This window comes from Corvus kubaryi, unplaced genomic scaffold (genome assembly GCF_017639235.1).
Source record: "Corvus kubaryi isolate FWS band 111438036 unplaced genomic scaffold, C.kubaryi_AGA036_p1.0 133, whole genome shotgun sequence".
Taxonomy (NCBI): Eukaryota; Metazoa; Chordata; class Aves; order Passeriformes; family Corvidae; genus Corvus; species Corvus kubaryi.
This window is the reverse complement of record NW_024580667.1, coordinates 20,474,886-20,495,534: the sequence shown is the minus strand read 5'-3', so window position 1 is coordinate 20,495,534 and position 20,649 is coordinate 20,474,886. Positions and strand designations below refer to the sequence as shown.

At 36.6% G+C, this 20,649-nt stretch overlaps 1 protein-coding gene across 6 annotated transcripts in view; it reads right to left on the bottom strand.

Moving 5' to 3' along the window:
• Window positions 1-20,649, bottom strand: part of MYO16 (myosin XVI) — a 367,375-nt gene that overhangs the window by 166,354 nt on the left and 180,372 nt on the right. For all 6 annotated transcript variants that reach the window (XM_042038442.1, XM_042038458.1, XM_042038424.1 and 3 more), the window contains exons 8-10: window positions 14,117-14,192; window positions 12,650-12,803; window positions 5,547-5,697 (exon numbers count right to left, since the gene is read on the bottom strand). In XM_042038442.1, coding sequence (XP_041894376.1) covers window positions 5,547-5,697; window positions 12,650-12,803; window positions 14,117-14,192 — 381 coding nt within the window. The remainder of the gene's footprint in view (window positions 1-5,546; window positions 5,698-12,649; window positions 12,804-14,116; window positions 14,193-20,649) is intronic.

The following is a 20,649-nucleotide window of genomic DNA, read 5'->3' as shown; positions in this document are numbered from 1 at the left end:
TCAAGGGAAGAATATAAAAATTATTATCAATGTTATGGTGTATAACTTCATGAGTCTGATGGGCTCTTAAGAGCATACCAGAGTACCATTTGAAATCCTTAAACCAATAAAGACTCTCAGATCAAATTCCATTTTCCTGCTCTCTTCATTAAATGTTTGTAGCAGAAGAAATCAGGAAATTACTTAGTGCACTTGTGAAGTATTTATTGTCCAGTATTTAACAAAGCTCTCAGACCACTCTTTATCATATGGGATTTAAAATTCTACTGGAATTTTTCTTACAGATTAGAAGTAAGAAATTGGAATTGTGTTGTTATGGAAACCAAAAGATAATCAAGAGTCCAGTTTAGCCAAAAACTGGTGAGTGAAATTGTTTAACCCTTTTGAGATTAGAGTGAATAATAAACTCTGCAAGGGTAAGTAAAAAAGTAAATGCTAATGAAACAAAAAAGATCCAAAAGACTAAGAAAGGAGACAGAAGAAAAAAGAATCAGTGATAATGCAAATTTGGTTAAAGACAAAATAAACATTGATACATTAGGCAGTGGGCTTATAAATAGCGATCTACACTTAAAATGTAGTTTGACTGGATTTTTTATGTCAGCAAAATACCCAGAAACAGAAAATTCTCATGTGAATGACGACAGAATTAAGTTGTTTGTTCAGAATTTATTATAATAACTCAGGGTCTATTTTGAGGATGGACAATGAAGATGAAACTTCTTTCTTCTATTGTTCTGCTTTAAATGAATGCTCAGGAGAAAAGCAGACACTGCCCTTTTGTGGTGAACACCTCAGCACCTTCAGTCTCTGGCAGTGACAGGAGATCAGTGGCAGAAGCAACAAGCAGACTGGGAGATATTGGAGGGAACATGAAGCGTGCTTCTGTCATGGGGAAGAGGTTGACAAGTATCCAATGACTACGGATACTTGTGTTTAGTACTTGGGACATGACACAGAACTTCTAAACTGCAACTCTTTCCATAAGTTCAAGGTCTAGTTCAGAAAACCTGACACTGATTTCACTACCTGTGCTTTATCGGTGTATATCTACCTATCGGAGAGGTTTGTTCCTCACCCCATTATAGTGAATGAAGGTTCCTCTGTCACACAGAAGATGGCATTTCTTGCTCCTTTGTGTTTTTTAATCATGGCAATTGGATGTACAGCTTACTAAAAAACAAGAATTTCACTTGGCAAAACAAAAAATTAAATTACAGTTTGCCATTTGTCTTTGATGATGTACAATGGAATACTAAAAAAAATTAACAAAAGAATTCCAAGAAATTTTTAAGCGTCTTGTAGAGAGAGAGAGAGAGCAGAGAGACGGAAGTCTGTGGCCTCCTTTCCTTAATAATGTGCTCACCTGGCATGCAGGAACAAAACAGGCATTGGTCTTCACTGCACTCCCTTGTGTGCTATCAAAACTCAGAACATCTGTGCCATAGAATGAGTGTCTTTTAATCTATCTCTATGAAGATTAAACCTCTGCTATGTATTTGTAAATAAAAGAAGGGTTTGGATAAAAGTACTGCCCTGGGATTCTCTGTATTTTCTGAACATTCTAGCACACTTCCTTATACATTCCTGGTTCCTATCAGCTAGCACTCATGCAGATGAAACCTGGATACCATTCGTGGATCACATGACAATAATCAATTCCCATAGGTCACTTGGGCATGGCCCCATCTCTGGAGGGAGAAAATAGTTTTGCCTTACAGATGTGTACGGACTTATCCCACACAGCCCGAGGCCAGCAAACAGGCCCTGGCTTGCATTTATTTCATAATCTAGGCATGGCCAAAAATGCTCATTCTCTAGATATGGTTAGAAATGTGAAGTGTTCAGTAAAACTCCAAGTAAGGAAATCAAAGTTTAGGATTTGGTGTTTCAGCGTTTTCTACCAGACTCATTGCATCAAATGCCATAGTTCAACTAGAAAATAATCACATAGAAATAAGAAACTAAATCCTTTAAACTCACAACTGATTTAACAGTAAACACTATGTACATTATTAATATCTTATTTATGCGCACCTTAAAGTCCCATTCTCATCTACTTTTCTGGGCATACATATGTGGTTTTTAGCTCAATGCATCTATCTGGCTATCATTCTAATTGTCTGATGTATACCTTATGAGACAGAAAAATAGCCATACATACAGCATAAATTCCAATATAACTATGCATCTGGAAGTGATTAGTTTTTTAGGTTTTTGTAAGGCTTACAATGAAGATTTCTATTTATTCTTTTAAATTACATACACTTAACAACATTCAGAATCTGCCCTTATAATAATCTTTAGTTATAGATATATATTTACATGCTTGTGTCACTGAAATATGTATGTATACCAGCTCTTACATATAATATTATGTTATGCACAGCTGAGCCTTGTCTGTGTCACAAATGATATTGGAACAATCAAAAGGGCCTCAGGGGATACTCTATCACACAGTTCACGTGGCCAAAAAAACATAAACAAGAACCATAAGACAATTTTATTTTTTAAAAAAGACTCAATTAAGAGAAAGAAAATATTTGATTTATATTTATTTGCAGCACAGAGCACGTAATTCAATTCCAAGCCATTAATTTCAATCTGCTATCGAAAAATATCCTTTGCAGATGAGAGGAAGGGAAACTGAGAATATGATAAAATTCTGGAAATTATTCATACTGCTTTCTTTGTTTGGCAGCACAGATCTTGATGTTACGGATGATCAAAGAACACCTTTTACCTAGGAAAAAAGCAAAAGCTAACACAAGCCAAGAGAAGTCCAAAATGCTTTATTGATGTAGTCATTTCATTCCCATCTCCTAAGCTTCAAGTAATAAAAACTTTCATGAGAAATAGTATTTTCTTAAGGCTCTTTTCCATCATTTTTGCAATTAAAAAAACCTGAAGCGATACATAATTTTGAACTGTTATTTCTTTCCAAACCAAAAAGGCTATGGGCTTTTTCTATTAAAAATACATGTTTGAAATATACTAGGAAGAAATTTTTCTTTTTGATCCCTCAATAAAGGCCTAATCTGCATGCCATGTTGCCTAAGAATGTATGATATTTCTGACACAAAATATCATCCTGATATACTTCAATAATATATTAACATAAAATCCAAGTAATGACTCCACATAATCTGCTGAAAAATTAAACAGAACATGATTACTTTGAGTGTAGTTTGAATGCAACTGGTAAGAATAAAAGACAGTGAAGCTCATTAGAATTAGGATACCCAAAACGCAGGAACAGTGAATAAAAACTTTACTTTCCAAGTTGTGAAATCAAAAATAATAATTTTAAAAAGTGCAACATGGATAAATATCACCTTTGAAAACTAAGGTCTAAATATTAGTAAGACAAATACAGATATGATACACATATACCTACAGTTCATAATGCATGGCAAGTAGTAGAAAATACAATCCCTGTACTTCCAGGATCACAATTACATCACTTCAATGAAGAAAAAATATTACATATTTTAATTTGACAAAATCTAGGGACTCTTTTACTTTCCTAAAATTTAACTGTTTCCTGAAGTGATTAAACTAGTTTAGTCTCTTTCCTTCATAAGAGCTAAAGCTCATTAAGCCCTTGCCAATTGAAAAGTTGTATTAATTCTTTTCTAATGCAACAAGTAGTTCAAAACCACACTAAGATAGCACCATTTCTAACCTACCCCTGTTAGTGATAATTTCTCAGACAGGACTCTTCCTATCCTTCCATGCTAGGGAGCATCGCTCCAAATTGAGCAACTACAGATATTTTTTAGTTTTCCGTGCTTCTTAAAAAACATAAGACACACACTACTAGCTTGTTTAGAGCAGAATTTCAGACTGTTTCCTGCAGAAATTTCTCAAATAAAAGAGCTAAAAGAGATTCACCTTTAAGTCTGCTGTCTTCTCTTTGAATTGTAACTATTGTGGGAAGTTCCACGGTAGTATGGTGAAACAGCAGGAGTCCTTTTGAAAATCTGCCCTGGGACCTTGAGGAGACTCAAAGTAATGGTGGAGACTAAAATTACCAGCATGAAGACTTCTGTTTGCTCATTTTCACCCAGAAGATTAGCTGTTCTTATTCCAATCAGTTTATGTGTGTTTTAGTGCACAAACTATAAAGTAGCAGTTTAGCTTAGAGATAATGAAAACCTGAATAATTTTATCTAGGCTTACATCAAAAGAGCATCAGGCAGAAAGAAGTATCTGTGTTCTTGTACACACTTCTGTTGAACATCTAAAAGCAAGCAATAGTCTCATCAAGACCCTAAGCTAAATAACTCCCTCTCTTGCCCTACAATTATAGGAGGATTCCTCCTTAAAGTGTTGCAAGCATTCACTTTTCTGCCCAGCAGTGCTCGTCGCTTGGAATGACTGTTTCCATCAAATCACATCAGTCACCAACATCAGAAACTGTAGAACATGAAAACAAGATGTAAGCCAAGTGCAAAACATGTTGTGGTATCCTCTGACTGGATAGGGAACTGAGCACTCCACAGGATTCCAAAGCTGAAGTTCTTTCACAGACTGACTCATATCATTTACATATGGACGCACTGATTGATCTTGTACGATCAAGCCATTCCTCTGAAACGCATCCAAATAAAAAGCAGTGGAGTTTGCGTTCTTCTGCCAAGACAGAGATGCAGTTTTTTTGAACTGAACATGGCTTAAATCAAACCAATATCTTGCTCCTTTGTTATGCTTCAAACTCACAGTAAATTATTTTTAATGGAAATACCCCCCGCCTCCATCCCCTTGATTCTAAAGTAGTTTTTTCTTAAATGGCCGAATACTTCTGGAATATGTGTTTCCCAAACGCATGTAACAGAAAATAAGCCCTCTTGTATCACAGAAAAAGCCCCAAACAACAGCCCACCCTCCCTCACAAAACAAAACCAAACACAAACAAAAAAAACCCGAAAAAAAATTAAAACCTAAATATTAAATTTAGGACGTGCTAGATTTATAACCAATAGATAATTGCCTCCTTTTGCATTCATCCTATACACTGAATGAGCATGTCATCCTGTAGGGAAAACTGTAAAGGGTATCCATATAATCAGTGCTGGTAATCTAATACATTATCACAAGAAAAGGAGTTAACACTGCAGCGGTAAATCTGGCAATTCCTAGCTTTGAATTACAGTCACTAACTTTGCAACTGATATCCCTTATGCATTATTTTTGTTTTTTCAGTCTCCCAGGTTGTGTTTCTTTTGTAACCGGAAGTTTGAGATGCTCTGGGCAGTGCCAACAGTTGTCCCTCCCGTTGTGAACCATGAATATAGATTGAGGAGCTCTGAGCCTCCCCCACAGCCCCTGACCTGCTACCAGTAGCTGACAAGAAGCAGCTGTTCAATTTGCAGAGGAAACCCTGCAGGCCAGACAGATTGCAGGGAGTGATCAAGGTGACAAGGCTCCACAGTGCAAATGGTATTGCTGTATGGTGAGGGAAAAAATACTGTGGTCTTCAGCTTCATTAAGTTTACAACCTCCAGACCTAAGCACTCACAAAAATTTCAAGACACTGCCATTACCTGCTCAAGTTTGGTTGTGTTGTTCACAGTGACATTTTCAGATGAACTGTCTTGAGATTGCTGCTTACATAAGCCTTTAGCTGCATCTTTGAACATGGTATCTTTCTCCAGCAAACTGTCCTGCTTGGCAATCGGTAAAGCCAGCGGATTGCTACAAAGAGAATCAATAAAGCAATTAGACTCCTACTGAAGATGACAGACAATCAAATGTGGACGGCACAAGCACAGAACTGAGACACAACTCAGAGCTGAAACACAAGCTCCTGGTCCAAGTACTAAAAAGAAATTGGTGAGAAATAAACTGTTCACATAGGCCAGCCTGTTCCCAAAGACACAGAGCAACATACTTTGATTTAAAATTCACCTTTATGCATGTCTTTTCTGAAGCAGAATTGAGCAAGCCAAAGAGAATATGCATGAGTCTGCTTTTGACAGCACCAGGCTGGCAAATCAATAACCAATTTTGCAACTGAATTTAAAAAGCACAGTTAAACTACACAATACTATTTTGAGTTGTAGTATGTTTTAACAAAACAAAACAGATTGTGCCATTGCAGTTACTAAAATTAAATTCCATCACTTTTTTAGCTTACTTTTAATCGGGCGATATTCAAGATACATTTTATGACCAGAAGCTGCTGTGAATTTGTGATAAGGTAAAAATAAACAAACAAAAAATCAAACAAGCAAATATCAGACTCCTGAAATTACTCCAACAATATGCAATACTCTTCATCCACATAAAAGTTAAACCAATTCTTATACACATGGAGTTGTCTTCCCTATTGACTGTTCAGACAATATGACACTTCTGGAAAACAACAATGCCACACTCTTGGATGATTTTTCAGAGTTGTACATCCAAGGAATTAGCAAGGAATCAGCCACAGGAGTTGAGAACACAAACATCTTAAAAAATAATCATCTGGATTCTGACAGTGCAAATGAGACAAACTCATGGAGTTTACATCAGCTCCTTGCCAAAATGTGTACATAATTTCTTTGAAAGGAAATATGGACTCAATATGGGAATGTAGGAATAGTTAATTCAAATATGGAATAAAGCCCAAATTTAGTTTCATACTTACTCTGTTACTTGTGTTTAATCACTGATTATTAAAAAAGCCATGATTATACACACAGTTAGCTCAAATGAATACTTATAGCTAACAGTCATACCAACTCAGGATAAGAACTGCTCTTGGAAACAGAACAGAAACACACACATAATTTTAGAAACAAAGGATAAAGCACCTTCTAGGCAGAATTCATGGGAAAAAAAGACAAAGTAGTTTCCCATTGAATAAAAGACAGATGAACAAAACTTTTCTTTTGAGGAAACTGTCAGTCTGCAAATATTGAAAGAACTAATTTAAACATTTTATAATGAAATATATTTTTTTTTTGCCTCAAGATGTTTTGCTTCAGACATTTAAATGTAAAACATCTAGAAGAACATTGGTGAAAATAAAAATTTCTATTTATTGCTTTGATTCACCTTAGATTATTTGGTGATAAATTTACCAAATGTCACATGGACAAAAGATCCGCCCCCTGTTTTTTTTGTTTGAACTGAAGAACAGAACTTGGCAATTAGAATACAAGATATCAGTGATTAGATTGTAGAAGAAATTAAACACCTGGGACACAAACATATGACTAATATTAATTCACATTTTACCCAGATTCAGAATTGAACAAAACATAATTAAATATGAAATTTTCTTTCTGAGTAGCCTTTTGCTACTGTCCAAAACTACTTTAATCTTAACGTCTTCTTAATTAACTTCTTTAATCACAGACAAATAGAATAAAGATTTAAAGAAAAGCATAAGCCAAATTCAAGTATTAAAAACCAAAGCACTATCACCTATATCTTTCTCAATATTCATGGGATGTTTCATTTAAATGGTGAAGATCCAGGATTTTTTTGCTGTGAAGCTGAACCTTACCCATTTAATCTTACCCCTTTTGTGGTAACTACACAACACGCATTAGAAATACTTCTTAAAATTCAGCTATAAACTCCTCGCAACCAAATAAACCTTTCAGGTGTCACAAAAGAGAGGTGGTTGTAAATCACAGCAAAGTGTAGGGGAAAATGGGTGCCTACTGTTTCAACAGATGCATTTTGAACTGAAGAGGACAATAGTAACATAATTTAACAGGCACATTTCATGTACTGATGTACACAAGAATAGCCTATAAATTACGAGCATTTATGAGATATTAATAGGACATCATGTGATGGAAATGATGACATATAATTCATATTACAACAAAAAGGTGAATGATTCTGTGAAAGAAAAAATGTTTTAAAATTAATCCAAAAGTTCAGTCTGACTCAGGTTCAAGAAGACACTATGAAAAATAAACCAAAATAAAATGTTTCCAGAAAACACTGGCTTTTTAGAAAAGTATTTCTATTAGTCACAAGATTAAGTCAAGCAATGCCTCTGAAAGCTCAGCTATAGGACAGTGCAAGGGAAGATTTTATGTAAATGTAGGCAAGTAGATTAGCATGAACTGTCTTTTATGAAAATTAATGGATAATTAATGGGTAATTAATAGATAATTAACCACAAAGGGAGACTTATGCCAAAATAATGCTGCATAGCAGACAGGAAGAAGTGTTATCTAGGGTAATTTTATTTGAGTGTGGTAGGACTTTCTACCTGCCTATGTGACTGGAAAAAATATTGAATGTTATGTGGAGAAACACTGATTTTATTTATATTCAAAGAAGCCTTTATATAGGGAATTAATTTGAAGTATTGCGTATTTTTATTGGACTTTTTTTTTTAGATAAATTGAGATGGTTTTCTGTAAGTTGTCATCCTCTACCATGTCATTAAAAAAGAGATAAAAAAGAAATCATATGAAAAACTGAGAGTTGACAATCAAATTATTGGAAATTTTATCATCAATATTGGAAGCACTTGAGCACCTTCTAATTTGATAGAGAGAATTGTATCAAGGCAGAATCTGCAATAATATTTTCATGGGCCCTTTGAGCTTATAGCTTTTGTTGGAGAAAATTTCTGTTATCCTTCTGCAGGCAATTCTGACATGCTTCAAACAATTTCTAAGCCAGTTGACACCTGTAAAGTGCATAATCTCTGAAATTTCAGGCTAAAAAGAATTTTAAAGTTACATAAAAGATACTTCAGAATAAACATTAGAAGAGTGTTTGAAAACACTAGAATAATTGAAAGTGCTACATAAATGGTTACATGGAAATGCAATGTAAGAAAAATTGAATCTCTTTTCTGTTTTTTTTGTCTTGAACACATCTATTTCTTTTTTATTTCATATTCTTGTGCTGATTTTGAAACACATCCATCACTATAATTAAGATTTACTTAAACATGTATCAGAAAATATACAATGTGATTGTTAGCATTACTTTGTAAGTAAGTTCTTAATTTTGGAGTATTTATCACTATCTAGATGACTGCACTGTCCATGTATTAAAGGTCTGTTTCACCAAGGAAAGTTCTACAGGCACATGTACTGAAGTAGAAGTACAGTGGTGATCACTGCAGCCATTGCATGAGCCTAAAGTCACTTTTAAACAGATATGGCAAATTTAATATTCTGAACTGTAAGCTATGCCAATATATTCTGTGCCGGTATTTTTGCCAGTGGAGTAACAAATTTTGTTCTGATTGTACCATTAGAATTAAAACTGGCAAAACTCTCCAGCATAGACCCTGGGTTTGCTGCAATGGTCAATCTTCAAGTAGCTTCATGACCTACTTAAAATTCTGTCCTTTAGCTGATTTACTTGGTCAATTATGACCAAGGAACTATGCTGGAGCAGGTATGGCCTCAAAGGTGCTGCAGCTTGTGGAGGGCCTGTGTAAAGCACAAGAAAAGAACAAGACAAGAGGAGCGACAGAGAGAAGTAACTGCAACTCTGCCTGGTGCCACCCACATCTCACTGATCTGACTGAGTGCAATGAAGGAAACCAGGTTTGCTTGGTAACAGCACATTTCAAATATACTGACTGCTAAATTTTGTTTCCTCTACCTGAGTAGAGGCTGACTTTCAATTCACCTCTTCACAGTGTTCTTCCAGAAATCAATGCTGTAATTTAAATTTGAACCAGCAAAATTAGGTTTGCTGACAGAACACATACTATTTATAATTGTGTGTTCATCATTTTTGAGTCTGCTTTTGAATACTGTTTTCTTCTGAGAAATGGCCACAAAGCAATATGGCCACAACATAGAGTTACTAGGAACTACCGTAAAATTTACCACCTCAGATTAAACATACTTTCTTACATCAGGAGAATTGATGAAGAATGTATGCAATAAAGAATAAAGCAAGGGTACATGTGGATTATTATTGTGCACCACTCTTTAGCACTAAAAAATTGGTTTGGTACACAAGAACAACACAGATATTTATCTCCAGCCTAGCATATTACACATCTCTCTGAAGACTCTTTTAACAGAACATGAAGAATTAAACTCTTTGTTTTCAATATTAGCCATTGGAAAAAAATTGTTGAAACCAGTCGTCTAGGCTGCCTCTCTAACAGGAAGCATGGAGCCACTCTGGAGGATAATTCACTATATTCTCAGACTATGTCTACTATCATTTGGAATAATAACTCTCTGCGAGGTTTTGGGTTTCACAATTATAAACATAACAAGAGCTGAGACAGCTAGCTTTGCGATGACACCTGACCCTCAGTCACTATAAATTAAGATTAGAGGATTTCTGAGTAACATGGAACTCTGTGTGGTATGGTTCACCAACAACTTTCCATTATCAGTAGTGATACCTTAGACATGCATGGGCAAAATACACCAATACTTTTGCCTTCCAAGAGCGCTCCCATCTCAGAATAGCTGGCTGGCCAGCTGATACTCTCCTGCACTGATAGCAGACCCGATAGAGAGCTAGTACAAAGCTCTGGCTGATGAAGTCTCTAAACCTAAGACTGCCAAAAGTCTCAAGAACGTGCTGAAGTGGCATTACTTCAAGCTTACTGCATCCTAATAACAGCCCCCTGGCTATGTGCAAAGGACCACTGCCAAAGTCAGTGCGCAGAGCTGAACAGGGCTCTGGTTTCACCTGGGGCTGTGTTCTCACGCAGGCACCACAAACTAGATGCAGTCCCACACTGGGATACAGTTGCCAATAGAAGCTAAACTCAGGACAATTCCACACATAAATCAATTTTCTTTGTTTTTCCACTCAGTGGACTTTGCTTTTCCAAAACTTCCAGTGAAGGTTTTTATGCATGGCAGGTCTGTGCTATTGTCATATAAAGGGTCACTATATAGAAAACTCTCAAAAATTAGCTATCATAATCTATGTATTACAGGAAGGAAAGAGTAGAGAAAAAATATTTTCAGACCACTTCAACTTTGTTCAAGTCATGTCTTCCAAAGGTTAATGGGTGTTAGCACTAAAAGCAGGATGCAGTACAATATGTGCACCACAGTACAGACTCCCAGAATATAAAACCCATGGAAATGCATCATCTACATGCAAGAATAATGAAAAAGTTTTTAAAGTCTCTAAAATTTTTATGAATAACTTTTTCTAGGCATCATTACATAGCTACAGGAGTGACCTGCCTTCTACTTCTGGTATTACAACATATATATATAATTAAAAATTAAATTTTTACTTACATTTGAGAATCTAAAGGCTTAGTTTCATGCCCCAAAATTAAACTTTTTCATTTAAAAGACAGTTGAAGGCCACATAAACTTCAGGAGTATGATTTAAATTACTGAAACAGTGGGTTAGACTAGAGGACTTATTTCATAAGGAATTAATTAACAAGCATGAAAAATTAGTAATTTCGTAAGCATTAGTATCATATACCCAGCCACATATATTAATGACTACACACCATGAAGCAGAAACAACACACTGTGTTTGCCATCCATGAAATATGCAATCTTTACAAAATATAAATATATCCCATGGAATTCTCAATTTAACAGATTGATCATTTCATGACAGTTGCTCACCTCTTCCAAATTTTAATGTATCTAAACACATTCTGCCAACCATAAATTATAACTATTATGAAATGAAAGCATATATATCTTATCTGTCTCTTTATAAGAGGTTTTATTTCTTGTTTTCCTCACACACTCTTTGGTGATTACTACAGAAAAATGAATGTCAGTGTTTTGCAAGCTTATGCAACCAACAAATACATACTTCAAATATACAGCAACTGCACATTGCATAAAAACATTATTTGTAGCTTTTAAAATTCCCTGGATCATGGTACCTGGAAATAAGAATTTGAAATATCAGTATGTCATGTACTACCATAAAACAGCCAATAGTTCTTCATACCTATTTTCCATCTCTTTTCACATACCCATGGCAGTCTTATTTTAAGACTCAGAAGGAAATACAAAAGTATCAACTTTTAAAATTTAAGACACAAACTGACTCTTCAATACTGAGTTTTAAGTCCACACTGCTAAATGCTACTTGATTCCACTTGAATTTTAAGCAGCACAAATCTAAATATAAATTTGTAAATAAAATTCTGACCAGTTTAATTTCATCTGCAATCACATATCTGATTTTTCTTTTTCAGGACTTAGTCCTTGCCTCTTTCATAGGCAATGGTAGTTTTACTTATACTATACTTACACTATATACTATATATAGCTTAACAAAAGGATGCTTGAGTCTACGGTATTAACCTCTAATAATTCTGCTAAGGCAAACCCAGATAATTTTTAATGACAATTACAACAATATATTTTATTATTCATAATCTATAATTATAAAACTAAGACTGACAAAAAGATATGAGAGATAAAAATGCAAAAGATGATTCAGGAGATTTCCAAAAGGAAATAGTTACTTGACCCATCAAATCACACAGAATCATAGAATGGCTGGGGGTGGAAGGGACTTCCTAGAGGGCACCTAGTCCAATCATCCCACTCAGGCAGGGACACCTAAAGACAGTCACCCAGGACCACATCCGGATGGGATTTGAATATCTCCAAGGACACACAGCTAGGATTCACAGACTGACAGATATGGTTCAAATGATAATCTGGCTTCAGTGGATTGCTCTATAACAACACCAGCACTTACTTACAGTTTATTGGAAATTGTGGGCAAATCATGGATGATCTCTTCATATGGCTCTTCTTGAGATAAAGAAGAAACAGCTAAAGGGTCTTTCATTTTTTCCTCCCAAACAATTTCAGCCTTCAGAAGCATTTCCTCAATAAAATCAGAAGCTGCAACATCTAAGACATTGAAACACCAAGACATCAGACAAGAAAATGGTGCAGAAAAACTTCTTTGAATTAAGATCTCTAGATCAGATTAAGACTAAACATGTGGCTAGATAACATGAAAGGAATTGCTCAGATTTTAATCATAAAATAATACTTGAAATTACTGGGAAAACAAAGGCAAAGTAAATTCAGTACAGACTTAAGCTGTCATCTGCAAAGCCTCAAAACCATTCTTGCTGTGTAGTGAACCAAAGTATTCAATAATTCACAGGACTTCAGGAAAAACAATACAACCCTTTTCAACACTTTATTTCTATAAAAACATGCACTTAAATCCTTTTCAAATGTTTTATGTTTCTACAAACTAGATATATGTCTTATACATAAAGAAGTGTTGAAATCAGATCTGTTTGCAGACCAGAAAGACAGTTAACTCAACTGTGGTAAATACCTACTAAGTGTGGTTAGCTAACTGTATTGTTAGATTATCTGAGTTTGATCCACATCCTTTTCTACAAATAAAAACTGGTATGTATCAAACAACTCTTCTAAGGTTAAGTGTCACAAAGTTCCCTGTGAATGTATCTCTATATACTGTAGGCAGTAGAGCACTTGAAGCATAGTATATATTCTTTTATTATGCAAAGGAAGTTTCATCCATAATCTGACAGAGAGTTCCTATTATCTACATTACTGAGTTCCATCTTCATTTTATCCTAGCTACAGAAGGTTGAACAACCATGTGTTTCTTCTTTTCAACACTGCTATCTAGCATTACCAAAATTATCTCTGCTTTGATCTCTGTGTTAGGCCAGTTGATCTGAAGTTCCTTCCAACCTAATAGAGTCTGCAATTCTATTATCTTTAGAGCCAGTGCCTCAGCTCCCTATTGCTATCTGGTTTAAGAAGGTGCCTTCTGTGGTAAACAATGGCAGTTACACTTCAAAACTAGGTGTTGAATTTGTTTTCAGACAATAGCTGTAGAAATTTCAACTGAGTGTACTATAAGTTGAGACAGAAAGAAACTCAGTGAGAAGTCACCAAAAATGTGTAAAGGCAGCTACCACCAAGGCACAGAAGAACTCTCAAGTAAGAAACATAGCTAAAAATAAACAGGGAATGAAACAAGTGGAAGACCATGCTGTCATTTGATATGATATCCTGAGTTACCATGACTAGCAGTTTTCAGCAACGTAAGTAAGAATGTACACACATGTATGTGTGTATAACTCTACACACTAAATAAACTAAGAAAGCAGGAAGGGAAGAAAATAGTGTCACAATAGCTAATATAGCCATTATGTACATGGATTTTCACCTACCTGAAGGCTTTTCATTGTTGCAGTTAAGAAGATTGGGATTTGCCTGGTGCATCAAAAGCAGCTTCACAAGATTGGTCTAAAATGGGCAAAACCAGAGGTGTTTGAAATGGAAGTAGGACAGGTGCCTGTCATTCAGTTTATTCCTTCCTTCCTGCACTATCTGAAATCATATGATAATCCACAGGCAGTATCTCCCAACCCCCACCTTCTGCAACTACTAAACACATTTCTATAAATCAGAAGTGGCAGAGTAAAATAAAATTCTCATATGATTTCAGGGTACCCTCAGCATAACTCCACCCCCAAAGCCTCCCTCCATTCATACATGTGTAAACAAATTCACAGAGGAAAAAACGTACCACTCCATCACCACCTGTTAAGACTTAGATCACAAATTTTTCTTCATGCCTGAATAATCCAACTGTGTGCCACCACTGTCAAAGGGGTCTGACTCACAGCCATCATCATAGAAGGAAATCTGTTCTCTGTCAGTAGTAGAAGTAGGCACATTTATCTTATGTTTACCAAATCATCTAATCTACTACTAAAGGTAACAATTATAGCACAGTAGGGGAGGGTAGAGTATCATAAATGAAAAAGTCTAAAATATATTTTTCAATTCCTGCAAGGAACGGTTTTTAGTGAGTTGTTCTATGGCTGTACCAAAGTCTCTAGAGATACTTTCCCATCAAAGGCTGTAGCAATGTCTATCCTGATAAACTGGTTAGTGAGAAAGGAGTGAAAAGCTGCATAAGGAACAAAAATTACTTTTAGAATGTGAATGTAGAGCCCAACTAAATGAGAGAACTATATGCATTTTTGAATACATGCTAAAGCAAATAGAATGTATAATATAAGTGTAAGCAACAGAAGAGGCCAGGATGAGCACAGGGGAAAAAAAGCTGTGAAGGAAAGAAAGGATTCTTCAGAGTAGAAGAACAGCCCTAGAGATAAATGAGACCTAAATTGGAAGTCAGCTAAGAGAAAGGATGATAATTTGGCATAAACCCAAGTAATAAATAAATAAACAAACAGGAAAGAAACCATTGCAATAAAAAAAAAAAATTCAATATGGATTCAGTACACAGGAAGCAACTTACTAGAAAAAAACATGATAATGAAGAATCCATTAAATGCAAAGAAAACCCCAAGCTTCTAATCATAGAAAACCAAGAAAATATTGTTGCAAATTTCTGTAAAAATAAAAAGATCTTGGTCTCCTCAGATTTGTAATGCTGGCTTTCTTTTCTTGCAGTAACAGCAGAAAATTCAGCAAACTCCAAGAAGTGGGGAAGCCATAACAGTTTTATTTCCAAATCCAATTAGATCTGCTTTCCACTGAGAACTCGCAACACATGTAGAAATAGATACATATGTACGTCTTTTTTTATTAGAAAAAAAAAGGAACATGCTTATTTATAGAGCTACTGCATAATCTCTGAAAAGTGGTAGTAATTGTATCAAAGAAAGGAGGTTTTAAATGCATTTTTAGTTTAGCAAAAATTCACAGCTTTTTGGGTTACCAAAGGTTTGGATTTAGAGCACAAGAAATCCCATGCTCCAGTATCAATGTTTCCTGCTGCCAATGAAATATCTCCTGCTGGGACTTCTTGATGCATGTCACAAGGACTAAGGTATTCAGGTCACTGACAACTTCAATAACCTGCTTTTGGATACACAACTCTCTGCATTGGAATTTGCCTCATTCACTAATGTTTTGGGACTGTTTTAAAATACAATTGCCATATCTAACAGTAGAAATATTTGTAGAATAATTACAGCAAATTACCATTAAGCAAAGGTATTTCAATTGTAGCGTTACAAATAACATACATATGACTGTCAAGAAATAACATCATATCTAATGAACTATTGCAGAACCTATGAATAAAATTAGTATGTCTACATATATATATATTCTCCTATTCTTCCAGTGTAGTCTTTGACAATTCATATAAATTAAAAAAATTAGACAGTGTTACGACTCACTGTGAAGAAAATGCCACAGTAATGGCAGTTATTTAAAATATCTGCTTATAAAATACCATTTGTCTTGCTGCTTCTTTTATACTCTTAATTATTTATTCAGTACCTTTTGACAGAACATTAGGAAACACCTTAGACCTTAATTTTTTCCTTTTAGATCTTACCTTTAAATACCCTCCTTCCCAAAATACAATATTTGTTACCTTTTCTATATTAATAAAGCATGTCTGTCTCTATTTTCCTGGTATTCTGCTCAAATTGCAATTTTCTACCTCTCTCTGACTTCTCTTACTGAATATTTTAGCCTTTGACTGTCGAGAATGGTTCTGCAAAGAATATTTTCCTGTCTCATGCTTTAATCTGAAAGTCCCACCATTTACATTCCCCTGGCTCCTTCTTTTCTCACCAAGCCAGGAGCTCCTGGCCCTCATTTTCAAAGGAATTCATAGACTCTCCATGCTTTATGTATTCCCACTCATACAGCATTCAGGCTCCAGTTCCTACGGCACATTGGGCTGTGACTTTGGCCATCACTAATACATTTTAAGATACCTATTTTTGTACTACTTCTAGGCTGTGCCTTATACTAGTGAGGAAGTCTTAAAAATATTGGTGAAGCTACATTGTGAACATCCATTCACAACCTGCTCTGACATGATGCTTGCCAAAGAGAAACAGGCAGTGGGCCATTCCACCACTCAGATGGACTGAAAAATGGCCCAGTGACTGGGCTGATGATGAGTGGCAAGCAGACTAGGTGGAGGCCAGTAACCAGCACTGTACCCTAGGGATCACTCCAGTCCTGTTTCACATCCCAATTAATGATCTGGTTGATAGGGCAAAATTCACTGGCATTAAAATGTGAGGAGTGGCTGATATTCAAGAGGGCTGTGCTGCCATCCTGAGGGACTTCAACAGGCTGGAGACATGGGCAGATAAGAACCTCATGAAGCTCAACATGACCAAGTGCAAAGGAACAACCTTAGGCACCAGTACATGCTGGGGGCTGCCCAAATGGAAAGGAGCTTTGCAGAAAAGAATCTGGGGGTTCTGGTAAATACCTTGTCATACACGAGCAAGGAATGTGCTTTGGCTGCACAGAAAGCAAATGGTTTCCTGAACAGCAGTTAGGAAGAGTGTTGCCCATAGGTCAAGGAAGGTGATCCTTCCTCACTACTCAGCACTGATGAGGTCACACCTGGAGTGCTGTGTCCATTTCTGAACTTCTCAATACAAAAGTGACATGGAAAGAGTCCAGCAAAAGGCCATTAAATGATTTAGAGGCTGGAGCACCTCACATATAAGGAAGAACTGTGAGAGCTGGAATTCTTCAACCTGGAGAAACAAAGGTTCAGGGGTATCTAATCCATGTGGGTAAATACCTGAGGGGAGGGTATAAAGATTACAGAGACAAGCTCTTCAATGGTGCCCAGTGATGGGTCAAGAGGTAACAGGTACAAACTGAAGGTTCTTCTGAACATCACATAACATTTTTTCACTGTGATGGCAACCAAACTCTGGCACAGGTTGTCCAGAGAGGTGTTGAAAAGTTCTTTAAACCTAATGAAACATGGAGTACAACACTGAAAATAAAAAGCTAGAAGGGTAACTGGATGCAGCACTCTAGATGCAACTTCACTAGGGCTGAGTAGAGGGGCAGGGTCACCTGCAGGCAATGCACCCCAGAACACCATTTGCCTTCCTGGCCACAAGGACACACTGATGGCTCATGGCTGCTTGTTGTCCACCAGGACTCCTGGTCCTTCTCCACAGAGCTGCTTTCCAGTGGGTTGGCCCCCACCCTGCACTGGTGCAGGGGATTATTTCTCCCCAGGTGCAGGTGCTGAATTTCAGACAATTCTCTGCCCATCTCTCCACCATGTTGAGTGTTGAGGTCTTTCTGAAGGGCTGCACAGCACTCTGGGGTATCAGCCACTGCTCTCAGCTTTGTGTCCTCAGTGAACTTGCTGAGGAGGCATCTGCCCCTTCATCCAGTTTTGAGATCCTCAGTACAAAAGAGACATGGGGCTCCTAGAGTGGGTCTAGTGGAGGGAAATGGGGATGATTGGGAGACTGGAGCATCTCCCTTGCATGGATAGATTGAGGGAGTTGGGCCAGTTCAGTGTGAAGAACAGACAACTAAGAGGGGACCACATCAATGTCTATCAGTGTCTGAAGGAAAGGTGTCAGAGGATGGAGCCAGGTTCTTCTCTGTGCTGCCAAGCAATGGGACAAGAGACAGTGTTGGCCAGACTGCAAGGCCTCTTCCCACAGATAAGTAACTGCAGTGACAGAGTAGGAAGTATGGGGCATGAAGGAACAGCAGAGATTTCTCAAGAATCTCCCTATGCACTTGAGGCTGCAAAGGCATCTCCAAACTGCTCTCAAACCATGCTATTTTTTACTGCTAATGAATTAGCTGGAGAGCAGAACCAATATTCCTGAAAAATGTCTTCCTCTCTTGTCTGGTCAGGTATTTTCCTCTGAAGCCATGTACAAGACATTAGGTGTGTGCCAGCACCTGCAAAGAATAAACTGCTGGCTCTACCTGAGCTTTCAGCTCTTATTATCCAAGTCCCAGTCCCAGAGACACTAACTCAGATCATTTATTCTCCTTTCTTTACCATCAGAGACATACCTGCTTAAGTTGTAAATTCAGAAAGCTGGAGGTTTTATGCAAATGTCCTCATGTGCTGTTTTGCACAGCGATGAATATGCATTATCTGATTTGCATGAACCCCCAACAGTAAATTCCTTCCATCTTTCACTTTTCTTCCCTGTCAACACCAATATTTCTCTCTACTTCTCCACTCCTTTCTGTCTGTTTCAACATTGGACATATTCTACCATTCTTAAGCAACCTGGTTCACCATCAACCTTTTGGTTCCTAACCTCCTTATCCATTTTTTATTTCCCAGGCACTTCCTCAAATCCATTCCTCAGTTCTCTCTGCGTAAGCCCTCCCCACCTTCTTCCTGCAATTTTGTTCTACCTGCTGTCACTTCTCAGGTTACCACTTCATTTTTGCTGGATGTGGTCCCCAGCATGTGCTCATCCACAGTGAGACAAAGATATACAATAAGAAACTACTGGAACAACAGTCTTAGATCAAAATCAGTATTATTTTTAACCATCTATCTTACACTATTGTGTGAGATCCAGTAAAATCACCAAGTATTATTTTAATATCTAAGGTGTATGTTCACTAAACACAACAAAACCTCTAGACAGAATACAAGAAATATCACTGGTTACGTCATTATAATCTGCAGTCTTCACCACTGAGTAAAATGACCTATATCTGTACTCATAAGCACCGGTCTTCTATTGCTCCTATGGCTAAAATTTATCTTAATGGGTTGAGAAGTGCATATTTACCTGATTGTGTGATTTTTGTTAGGCAGTTTTCTAGGACTGCTGCCTGTGAATGCTTATGATTTTTCAGTTAGGGTTGGTTTTTTTTTAATTAGACAGAAAAATAAAGCAACCAAAAATTAATCACTTCTGGTAGCCAGGTGTGGAAAAATATTTTACTTGTCCTTGTGAGCTCCAGTGTTTGTATGATTTGAAGATTTTATTAGGTAGAAGATTAATTCCATAGGCTGAGAATATTCTTTTTGTTGTCTGCTTGGAAAATCATCAAAACTTAGCCAAATTTCAAACCTTTGAAAAAATCAGCTACCCAATGCTTATAAGACAGGGCTTTTTTATTACAATGCATAAATCAAGGAGCCCCCTTTTGCTAGTACAGTCCATTGTAGCTCCACATGTTAGCAGAACCAGTAACAGCTGCTCCATTTAAATATACAGTTGGATGTTCAAAAGATTTGCAATAAAAATAATAAAAATCAGGGAAGTAGTTTCCATTCTTATTAGTACTGTTATTATTATAATGACCAAGTTTCTGTGATAGAAGTGCTGTAGTTTAACGCTAACCATATATTCCATAGATCGAATAAATAAGATCAGATAAGTCATGGAGCAATAGGACTCCTCAGAATAACACTGGAGCCTATTTAACTAATTAAATGGGGTGATAATAGGCACTTTACCAAGCATCAAGGACATAAAAAAGGAAAATGTAGGTTAGGAACCTTACTACTGGGGAGTAAAACAAATTCCAAGACAGACTCCCAGCATCAGAGAGTAAGGTAACTATTAAGCCATTAGAGTTTCCATGAACTCAGCTTTTAAGATCATGTATTTGTTCTCCATTACATAATAGTATGCCTTAGATAACTGTATGTCCCTTTAAGACAAAATTTCATATGTAAAGTCCTAAAAAAGAGCAGCAGTGTTCAGAGGCTAAATAGCATTTCCTCTGCAATTGCAAATCTGATCCACAGTACTGCTCTAAACACAGGAAATGATGTCTGAAACTCATTACAGATCTCCCTTCTTAATAAAATATAGATTAGGATGATTTTTTTTTCTATTTGAGTGCAGAAAAAAGGGGACCTTAACCACCTGTGGTAAGCAAAGTGGAACAGATTAGAAAAAGTAGGTTGTGGGAATAAGACTAGCAGCAGGGTAGAAAGCATGGGGGT